This window comes from Melospiza melodia, chromosome 18, assembly GCF_035770615.1.
Source record: "Melospiza melodia melodia isolate bMelMel2 chromosome 18, bMelMel2.pri, whole genome shotgun sequence".
Taxonomy (NCBI): domain Eukaryota; kingdom Metazoa; phylum Chordata; class Aves; order Passeriformes; family Passerellidae; genus Melospiza; species Melospiza melodia.
In genome coordinates, this window is record NC_086211.1 from 13,324,294 (window position 1) to 13,335,975 (window position 11,682).

The 11,682-nt window shown below is 40.9% G+C and overlaps 1 protein-coding gene across 10 annotated transcripts in view; it reads right to left on the reverse strand.

The window, feature by feature from the left end:
- Positions 1-11,682, reverse strand: part of KATNIP (katanin interacting protein) — a 56,536-nt gene that overhangs the window by 16,453 nt on the left and 28,401 nt on the right. For all 10 annotated transcript variants that reach the window (XM_063171152.1, XM_063171155.1, XM_063171156.1 and 7 more), the window contains 4 exons: positions 7,602-8,330; positions 6,646-6,854; positions 2,982-3,045; positions 968-1,145 (listed from right to left, as the gene is read on the reverse strand). In XM_063171152.1, coding sequence (XP_063027222.1) covers positions 968-1,145; positions 2,982-3,045; positions 6,646-6,854; positions 7,602-8,330 — 1,180 coding nt within the window. The remainder of the gene's footprint in view (positions 1-967; positions 1,146-2,981; positions 3,046-6,645; positions 6,855-7,601; positions 8,331-11,682) is intronic.

Sequence of the window (11,682 nt, forward strand, 5' to 3'; positions counted from 1 at the left end):
CCAGGCTGCAAAAGGAGCATTCAGAGAGGAGAAGGCACCAACAAAAGGGAAATGAATCCTTTGCATCTGAGTCCATCAGGATGGGGTCTGGAGAGACTCCCCCAGCAGAATCTGCCCATCACAGGGAAGATTTCTTATTTCAACTGTCTACAGAGGAGATTTTCATACAAGATGGCAGAAGGAACAAGGAATCACACACAAGTCAGGTTGATATCTGCATTAGTCAGATTAGCAGAAATTACAAATGGAGTTAGTGTGCATGGACATAAAGACAACATTCTAAGGAAGACTCCAGAGCCTTTGAAAAGACAAGTCTTAATTCATAAACCTGGTCACAGGCCATAAACATGCCAGCAAGACAGGATTACAACCAAAAATACCCTTTAAAATGGAGAGATGACTCAGAAACAACAGGATGCAGCTTCAAAAACATCCAAAATGCCAAGTCCTCTCCAGATCTACAGCCTATCATTTCTATACTGCTGCCATTTAGATGCACAAGTTAATCTGAGGAAATATACTTGTCAATGAATAAAACTTCATTAGATTTGCCAAAAAAAGTGCTGCAAATTGGCCAAAAGATTGGCACCTATTTGTGCAATTCCACAACACATCCTCACTCTTTGCAAACGTGCAATTTTTCCTTGAAATTATCCAGAAATCCTGCATAAATATCACTCAATATGCACAGACAGATGCTACAGAACACCCACATTCCTTCCTGGAAAGTCCTTGGCAGAAAAACCAAGCAGGCATGTTCTCATCTCCCAGCTCAAACACCATCTTTTGGAAACATCTCATTCATGTTTCTACAACAAGCTGTTCCTGGACAGCCTGTGAATTCCAAGAATGAGCAGCGATGGGATAAAAATCATGTTCACATTAACATGTGTTAACATAAGTTTATAGAAATGTGTCACTTCAGAAAATGTGATGTAAAATGCATCCCAAGTCCTTGGTTACTTACTTTTCTAATGTTCTGGAATCTCCTGTGCACTCTGGAAGATCATTTAAGTCTTGGGGTGAAGCAGAAATCTGTTCTGCATTGATTTTTAATGCTTGACCATCCTTTCCTATCACTTCAAGTCCTGTCAGCCCCAGGTAATGAGAGTCTCCCCAGGTCATGGTGAAGTTCAGTTGCAGGCCTGCATAAAGGAATAAAGATTTAATGCCTCTGGAAACTTACTGGTCTGTAGTGATAACCAATGTAAACACGAGTGCAAATCCCAGTGATTAGCAGCATGGATATTTTGTATAGATTAAATCACTTTATATGCAGGAATTGGATTTTTCCTGCTCTGTTTGTCCACCTCCATGTAAGAGCAGCTTCTTTTAATCTGTGTCAGAGCCCTTTCATGTGCCACCAACACCCTGTTCACTTGAAATTCCACAACTGCTGATCAAGCACGTTCCCAAGTGCCTCATTAGTGGGACTGCACCCTGCCAGCCAGCCAGTGACACATTTAAGCAGTTACATGACAGATTTTGTGATTATGCAGATGCAGAGAAGACCCATTAGTCTGAAGTCTATCCATCATCTTTCACCAGCTAAATGACTGTATAGATTCATTTAAATCCAGCCTTTCAGAAATCCATATATTTTTAGAAAACACCTACTCCCAGTTAAAGCAAAGAAAAATGTGGTTTACTAATGTTTTTAAGTTATTTTCTTCATGTCAGAACTGGACATATGGAAGAATTTTCATGGGATAGCATCAGTGAAAAGCACAAATATTGATTAGGCTGTATCTCCAGAAAATAAACAGGAAAAAAGCTGGGTGGACAAATGACTGAATGTGAATCTCCTGTTCCACCTGTTTTATGCCTTAATGAAAAGACAGAAATAGCATGTACAGATATAACAAGTAAAATTCCAATCTGATCAGGTTCCATAAAAATCCATCCCTGTAAATTAGAACTGCCTTTCATTTCACATACTACAGAAGCCCACAAATAATCTAATGTAATGTCTAAAGAAGCACCAGTAGTCATAATTTATGTTTGCAAAACAAACAAGCATTAAACCTCTTAAACCCTCCAGCCCAGTTACCCCTAAAAACCCAGAGCAAGTCTTGATACACACAGAGATTCACTTGGGAGTGAGATTTCATCAGCATTTGCAGGGACACAAAGAAATAAAACAGCTTTCAGCTGACAAATCTGGAGCTCTGGCTGCACTGACAGCAGGTACCAGTCCCCAGGCCAGCGCTGAGAATAAAAGTGCTCAGGGTACAGCAGGCAGGAGCAGAACCCGCCTGTTCTCCAGTGCAAAGCAGCCATCCACACAGATTTAATATTCCCCAGAGTTTAGGATTCCAATCTGAGGATGACACAGGGAAAAGGAACCTCTGGAGGGGTCTAATCCAGCTCCAAGCTCAGAACAAGTCCAGCATCCAGGGGATGTTTTCCTGTCCCCAAGGCTGGCAGATCTCAAACCCTCTCAATTCTCTCAGGGTAAAAATATTTCCTAACACCGTGCTGGAAACACTTGTCAAAGGACCAGGAACTGCTCCTGAAGCTTTTGGGCTATCCAGAAATTCTCTGGACAACAGCTGAAAGGCCCACAGAGAGCTGGTTTGGTACAGGATAATAAATCAGGTGGTTAAGCAGGGATATAACACTCTGATCTAGCTTTACTCTAGGGTTTCTATTGTCAATCCAATCTAAAAAATTCAGTCAGTCTACACAAATACAAAGGATTGGGAGAGAATTACTGGGTAAGGGACACAGCTATTAGAACTCCCATTCAGGGACTAGGCAAATGGCTAATGTTGTTTTTCTGAGATTAAAAGCCAACTGTTGCAATATAATGTTGTAAATGCCATGGCAAACAAAGCTTCTGCCTTAAATATTCAATTCTCTTCTTTATTCTAGACCTGGCATCTGTCACAAAGTGCTCTACAGCTCTGACAAATCAGATCATCCTTGATAACATGTTTTGGGGAAGGCCAGTAAAGCAAGAAGTGAATATAAGAACTTACATTTCCCAGTAAATATTCCTGTTTCCTTTGGTGTGCATTCAGAGACAGGGTCTGGCTCTTGAACCTATAAAGAAAGTCAAGGAACAGGTTCAGTATTACACTGGCTGCTTATAAAATCTATATTTGTATAAAAGTTCTATTTGTACCTGTTTCTTTTTGTATATCAATCTCTCCCCTGCCTCCCCACCCAGGCTGTCCTGCAAAAAATGGAAAACATGACCCAAAGTGTAAAATATCAGGTGGGTTCTTAGAAAACCCAGACTATTAGGGCAGGGTTTTAGCTTAGTGCATATAGAAATGTGAAATGGGAGACTACATAGGGTGAGCTACCTCTTCTCAAAGAGGCTGAAATCCTTAAATAACACTTATTTCCCTGCTGACTGCCATCAGCAAGTGATAATATGCTGTATTTGCAATATGTTGCAAATCTGTTGCAGACACAAGGAGACTGGAAGGAAGTCAAGACCAGCGAGTGCCACCACAATTTCTTCTCAGGAATTAAGAGGCAGAACAAACAAGCAAACTTGTCCAAAAGCTTGTGCTTGTGCTCTAGCAATGCTAATTAAAAATTGCCTATGCTGCTCAGAAAAGTGAAGAAACAGATGACAAAATTTGCTGATCACACTGGGGCAATCAGGGTAGTAAAGACAAAAATGGCAAAGGATTGCAGATAGAATTCACTTCACTGAGCGAGTGGGATAAAATGGCAAATTCTGCTCTCTGTGGAAAAATGTAAAACAGAGAAAACAATCTTAACTTCACAGATACCATTATTGGCTCCAAAATAAATAACAGTAGATTAGAATGAAATCTTGGCATTTTTATAAGTAGCTCTATATAAACATCAGCTCAATCCTCATTAGTAGTCAAAAGGCCAAACAGGAAATTAGAAGTCCAGACTCTTTCTCTTTAATTCATCATTAGAAATAAACTTCCAGTCAGCCACAATACATCAAATGGATCTACACAGTGCCTAAGTAAAATAAATAAAGACTTGTCAACGCTTGTCTCCTTGTTCCATTAGATCCCTGCAATTTAACCACTGATCCCCAGGATCTCATGGGCTCCCAGACTGCAATATCCTTCATGTGGCAGCAAATGTCCCTGGGGGAATCAAACTAATTCAGCTGAGACTGAACAAGAAATGGGCTCTGAAATAAACCCACAGAACCTACACAGTGCAAAATCCCTCCCACTGGGGTAGGTACCTCTCTCACAAGCCAGTTCTGTTCCTCACAGCAATTCTCAAACACCAGGCTGGGAATTAAAATTTGCATCTTTACTGAAAATCAAAACTCATGGACAGTGGGTTTACTGATTGCAAAATAATGCTCTCCCTAGCAGAGCATAAACCATTTGTGCCAAGGCACCTTATCACCTCTTTTCTCCCTTTCTTATCTACTCAGATCCCTTCCTGGTGATAATGTATTTTCTTTCAGATATGGTCTCATTTTCTACTATTTTAACTACTTCTGCTAGTGGGCATTGTCCTACCTGTGTTCTTAAATTCTTATGGCTAAAACAAAACACCACCATAATACAGGAGATATTGGAAAAGCAATAAAAAGCAGAAAGTATTACCATGATCTTACACTTGACCAAATGTTCAACACCTTCCTAGGAGCAACCACTCTGGAAAAGATTTAGAAGACTAACACAGGGGTATAAATCTCTTGAGTGGCTTGAAGAAGGGAGTGGGGAATAATTGCTTAGTTTCTTCCAACAGAAAACCCAGAGAACATTAAATGAAGCCAGCAACAAACAGAAGGAGGTTCTTTGTGCCATGCAGGTTCAGCTGGGAAATTTGCCACGGAGCACTGTAAATTTTAAAAGTGCACGTGGGTTCAAAAAGCTGGTGGATGAATTAATGCAATAAAAATCGGTGGCATGATATTAAACACAGAGGTTAAGTTAAAAAGTCCTTGTGAGACACATTTCTGAGGGCTGAATGAGTGTTCCAGAGAAACAGCACTCTATGTTTGTGCTGTTCTTTCTTTCTCTCTCAGCAGCCACTGCTGGCCCCAGAGCTGAATCAAGTGCAGTGGCCACAGGTCTGATCTGTTATAAAATCAACAATGTTAAGGATTCTTGAATTCATGGACAGAAAGATGGCCAAGGATAACACACTGACAGAAAAGCAACACACTTTTGTAAGAGCTTTTGAAAAGTTTTTAGTAAAACCCACCATTTCATCTACTGAATGTGCAACAGGGAATAAAGGGCAATGAACAGCAGGGCTGCTCTAACTGGTCAATAATGGTCTGACAAGGTTAGGCTGGGGAAGACAAATTGTGCAGTGGATCTGTATCATTCTGGGAGCATAAACATCCCCCTACAGAAATCTGGATGGCACCAGCAAACACCCAGTGACAGGGAGATCAATGGCTCAGTCACAACAGCTTGTGTTATTCCTCTGCTGATAGAGCAGTTTCAGAGGGACAGCAGGGTGTGGAGGGCATCAGAGCTGAGCAGCAAAATGAAGGCAGGGCCTGTGGATCAGAGCAAGGATCAGACAGCCCAGGGCCAAGCTTCTGCCATGGGAGAGGACCTGGTGAATGCTCACAATAAACACATGATCAGGAAAAGAAAGGTCAGCTGCAGTTTGTCTTCATGAAACCCTGCACTGTGCAAGGCTCTGAGCAGTTTCAGCTACTGCATGCAAAGATGGGATCAAAATTCCTGCAGAAGCACAAGGGTTAAAGCCACTGACTTGTGGTTTTAACAGCGAGATTCAAATTCCAACACCACTGGATCTCCTTTTGTCTTGTGAGCCACAAGAAAAAGAGGACAGGACAGAAGGGGAAGGTTTGGAACCACAGGAGGCTCATTAGGAACCACACATCCCTGTGGAGATCTTGGCTGGAGCGGCTGGAATTTGGATTGATTCAGCTTTGAATCTCCTGACACACAAGAGTGTGAACCCTAGAAAAAGACAACCTCACTGAGGGTGCTCAGGAAGATTCTGAGAAAGTAGAAAATTTTAAGGAAAACAGGTCAAAGATGCCACACAGCATCTTGAGAAAATCCTGTGGGATCTTTGCTCACACACTGGACTGCTGGGCTGGGATGGCAAAAGGCAAGAAAGAGCTCAAGTGCTTGGAAATACAGCTGTCCTCCAAGGAGGGAAATGCCTTCTGCATGGACTAGAAAAGAGGAGTTTTTATGATGCAAAATGCACCCACACCTGTGATGATGCTAGCCAAAAAAAAAGAGGAAAAATAAGGGGAGAGTTGAGAGGAAGAGACCCTTCTTATTTAACATCCTTAATTTGTGGAGGAAGAAACCCACAATATGGAAAACATGGAAAAATCTTTTGTTTGGAGGGCCAGGGAGGACAACTACTCATGACAGAAGTAGCTGTATGGGAAAAATCACTGACAGACAAGAAACCTTCAAGAGTACCTAAATCATAAAGAACTCCCCCTAGTCCCTCTCCAATTAAGTAAAGAAATAAGCTTATTAATTAATCAGGGAAACCACAATTTGGAGGACCTTTAGAGCTTTAAAAAAATAACATAAATTATTGATCTGGTGAAAAAATGTCTTTAAAATAGTAATAATTGTGTTAGTTCTTCTGCAGTTTTATTCCAGCCTGGAAATGTGGCTATTACTTCCATATTTCAAACAGACATTTATAGAGAGTTTTAAACATAGAGGCCCCCACCTGTTGCTCCTCTGTTCTCAACCCTGCTTGTGTAAAAGGTCTCTCATCTCCCTCCCTGTCTGCAGTTGTTGGCCTCTTCAGCTCTTCCTCATATCTCAGGGAGCTGGAATCTCCCATTTCTCCATCATATGTCTCATCATAGTAGTAAATGGCTTCAAGAATATCATCATCAGTAGTGAACAATATGGTGTCCCCAAAGTGCTCTGGAGCTGAAGGCAACACACAGAATTAAATGGAGAAATAATGCAAAAAGAAAATAATGAGAAAAATTATTTTTGGCCCTTCTTTGCATTTAATTTGCAGCAGTGTTTAAAGATAATGTATGGCAAATTGATACTGACTATGGCTTTCACTCTCAAACTTACACTGCATAATGGAAAATTAGAGAATTCAGAGGGAAAATTAGAGAATTTCAATTCTCTAATGGATTCTCTAACACCGTGCTGGAAACTCTTGTCAAAGGACCAGGAACTGCTCCTGAAGCTTTTGGGCTATCCAGAAACTCTCTGGACAATTTCTCTAATGGTCATTCATTTCAATGGAAATTCCATTTCTCTAATGGAAAATTAGAGAATTCACTAGAGAATTCAGTCAGATTTCAGATACATAGAAAAGCAAATGGGGAAAAAAGCTTCCCAATCACCTTTTCCAAAAGACCATGTATGTGAAAACAAGCAAAAAGCTGCAACTTTGAAATTTCTAGTGCTTATCTGATGGGATTGAAACACAAACTGGTTGCTAAAACATAGTTAAAAATGGAGATTAGCTCTGTATGCTGCTAAAATCCCCAGTATCAGTGAAGAATGCATTAATGGGCTTTGCATTATGTTTTTAAATTAAACACCAAACAAAGTGCCAGCTTGCTTTGAAGTGGAAAATGATAACAAGCAAGCTAAATGTATTTTGTTTGTATTGTACTGCTGTTTCCACAAGGAAAATCAGAAATGATAGCCTACCTCCAGACAAGGTTCCTGAGGCTTTGGCAATCTCTCCTTTGAAGATGCACTGCTCATCCAGCACCATGATGATGTCTTTCACACCTCTGAAGGAGTGGATTCGGGATTTATTGTAATTCCAGATCCTAATCATGGCTACCTGACAGGAATCCACAAAGTCAATGAAGACAAAGTGAGCTTTTCCAGGGGTGAATGGTGCCAGCCAGAGGTGCATATCATCCTGGGTCCTATTCACCCCATCTATCAGGTTGGTTACCACCCTGGGATCATTTCCATAAGCTGGTAAAATATTTATGTCAGGGGGTTCAGCTGTTATTTTTGCAATCTGAACAGGCTCTCCTTTAGAACTAAAAATTTCAATTCCATTAAGACCAACATAATGTCTGTCTCCCCATGTTGTTCGGATGTCTATCACCAAGTGCTGCCCATAAGGTAAAACTGGGATTTTAAAATCACTTCCATCCTGGATCTCCACAGAATTTTCTTCCTCTTGCTTCTTTGGTAGTGTTTGTAGTCCCTCTTTTCTCTGATTTTCTCCAGGCCGGCTGATTTTCTGCTGATGGAGGAACTCATCAAAAATATCCCCTTGAAAATCCATGTTTGAGATCCGACCACGGTGGGAATAATTAAATTTCACCAAGGAGTTCCAGGACTCCTGCAGAGTGTGTTCTTGCTCACTGCACCACTTCATTCTAGAGGTTGCTACGTCCTTGATGGGAATGTCTTCATCTGAAAACAACATTACAAAGGCATTTAATGTACAAACAGGGAGCAAACCACTCCAACATTGACTCTGCAGAATGATGTTGTGTACCTCACTGGGAAATTCTCTGACAGCAGCACTTTTAGTTTGCATTTCTGTCACAAAGACTACATGTCCCAGTTCCCCTTCCCCACTCAAACACAATGAACAAAATCACTTTTACCTATGGAGGAGAACTCCTGCCACGGTACAAACTGCAACTAAGTAGAGGCTGTGAATTCTTGCCTCAGCCCTTAAAGAAATTGGGATTTTTGCTCAGTGATACTTATTGTGTGCCTGTCACAAGAGTTTAAATCATCCCTCTGCATTTCTGCAGGTCTTTCATACAGCTGGAAATGGCTGAACTGGTTAATGTAAAGCATTACAGAGAAAAGCTGGTTCTTCCTCTCAAAATGAGCCCCAGGTATATAAAGAAAAGTGGTGGGAAAAGGAGTAGGTTCAGCAGACAGGCAGGATGAGGTGAGCATTGCATTCTAGGCAGGTAATGTCCAAATATTTTTCCTATTTTTCAGCAGGTGTGAGATGTAGAAAGAGAATAATTACAAGATATCCAATGGGAATGCAACAATGGGAGGGCAACAAATCAGAGGGACCCAGTGGGAGCAAAGCATCTTCTCCTTGTGGCTGCACTGGGGCACTGCTTCATTTCAATCTCAAAACAATTAAGAACAGATAATAACCAAGGTTTTCAATAAAGCAGTCACTCATGTATTTCCTTCAAATAAATGAAGAAAAGGAAGTGCAGTACTGAACAATTACAGGCCCATGGGCCAGATTTTACTTCTGTACAGTGTCCTTGGGTGGATACTAAAACAAATGGTTATCAAGAATAAATGCCAATTGCTGTGAAATGCAAAACAAAATTTTCCCAAAAGACTGCTCAAGACTAACTTTTAACTGTGTTTTTGGAAATACTGGAAAGAGGCAATGTTCCTAATCTATCTATGGCAAATAACCACTTACAGTGGGGACACGTGAGATAAAATAAGGAATTTTAGAGCAGATGGGAAACTACCTGGAAAAGGGTTGTCTTCCAGAATGAAAGGCTGGAGACCAACCTGGCACTCCTCCTTACACCACAAGGAAAAGGCAGACATGAAGGAAAGGTTCATATTTCAGAGAATATCAGACATTTTTAAGTCACTTTCTTGCTCACACCACTACCAAGAGGTGCTTGATCCCCAGCAATACTCACAATTCACCTGGACAAGGCACTGTACAAATATTTACCCCTTGAAAATGTCAAAGCTTGAAAATTTTGGAATGAGCAGAGTACAGAGGAGTATTTACCATCCACTGACTTTCCTAGTTTGGGAGAGTTTTTCCCATTTCTTTACAAATATGAAATACTTCCAACAGTCCAGAGGTTACAATCCTGAACCCCTTCTAGGGCAGTGCAAGGGGAATTTAAAAGGTTTGTGAGTCCTACTTTAAGGACTGGTAAGAGGAGAAGTGGAGCTCTCAAAGGAAAGCAGAGGTTGCCCAAAAGCAGACACCAATGGCTGAAGGTTTATAGTGTGTGACTTTTATCTTTCAAGAATCTAAAATGCATTATTGATTAATGACACCTCAAACATCCAGCTCCTCTGTGGGTTCAGGAGTGTCTTGAACCACCAATTCAGCTTCTGATGGCCACACACCCCACACACAATTCCTCTCAAAACTTTAGAAAACTACATTTTGGGGCAAGACTACACAGAAAAAAACCACCTTTCTTCTCCCTCTGTTGTGTTAATCTCTTTTTTTACTCCCCTGCAGTTATAAACAGCAATCATATTTCCATGCTGCAATCACATGCTTCATTTCCCAAATCATTCTAAAAGCTCTCCTCTGTATCTGTTCCACTTGGTAATCAGCTTTCCCTGAAAATGGATGATCAGAGCTGCAGTTTTCCAAGTGAGGTCTCTCACAAGTGCCTGTCTGGAGATATTGAGGTTTCCCAAGTAGCCAAAATGCCTCTGCTGATCCATCCTGGGAGTGCACTGCTCCAATCACTGCTCACCCCAGCATTTCACTCAATCTGCCATCAGCTACTCAACCATGAGTCTTCTCTTCCTCGGTCATTTGCAATTGATGATTACTCAGCTTACAACTTAATTTTTGGTTATTAGTCCCCAGATGAGCCTGCAAGCATTCTACTGAATTGCATTCCATTGCTCCAGTCCTCAAGTTCATCGTTCTGTGCAGTTCTTCAATCTTCTTAACTCATAATAAACCAAATTATATGTTATTTGCAAATTTTATCAGCGTACTCCCACCATTTCCTTCGCACATTAAACTGGTTATCAAAGAAAAATTGATGTTTTTATAGCAACATTAACTCCAGCCAAGCCTGTACGTGCTGTTACTAATTCCTGTTGTTCTTGTGAAGCATTTAGTGACCAAAGCCATGCTGTGACATCCTCAGGAGCCTCTGAGCCTTCCCTTTGTCCCACCCTCCACTGCCCTTCTCTTAGCCCCAGGCCAATTAAAATCCAGCCCTCTCAGGGAAACATTTTAAAGGTTTTCCTGTTGTTAAAGCTCTCTCAGCTCCATTTGAAGATGGCTTTACCCTGCACACACAGCAGAGAGAACAAAAGCTGCTGGGTGGCTGCAGGGACTAAAACACATCAGGAGCTTAAAGCACCACAGGAAAACCCGCTCTGAGCAAAATCAGAGAAAATTTACATTGAAAAATTATAACCCTCATCTTGTAGTTTGCATTGAAATTCCTAATTTATCTCCATTTTCACAACTGAACAGAACTTCTCAAGGTGGGATTTATTTACAGTTTTCACAACATGAAAGTTTTCATGTAACAGATACTGTGAAATGTGTGAAACAGTAAATGGGGCTGCAGGGAGTGGAGTGGGTGAAGGGCAGGTGGCACCTATTCCAAACTCCTCTGTTCTTCTCTTCTTTGAGGTATAACTTCAGACACACTGATGAAATTGCTGTTTTCTCCACAGAGGGTCAGACAAGGAAAAATTCAGACATTCTAAGTTTAGAAAGAACCATTTTACCTTTGTCTGAAAAAGCCCTGCAGTACCAGCTGTAGAATTTGAACTGACACTCCTTCATTTAGGTGAATTTGCTGTCCCTTGTCACCCTTACTTGCATGTAAACACCCAAATTCAATATACAGCAAGATACATTTTCATGTAAATTGTTCTGATGTTCAATCACTCTCAAAATTTCAATTTGTGGCTTTGTAACATCTTATTCCAATTCTCTGAGTCTTGTTGTTCTTGTATTAAATCTTCATTTGAGACAAGATATTGAATGCTGAAGGATTACAGAATGCCAAGCAAGGAGCATGAAGGGTCCAAAACCCAGGAG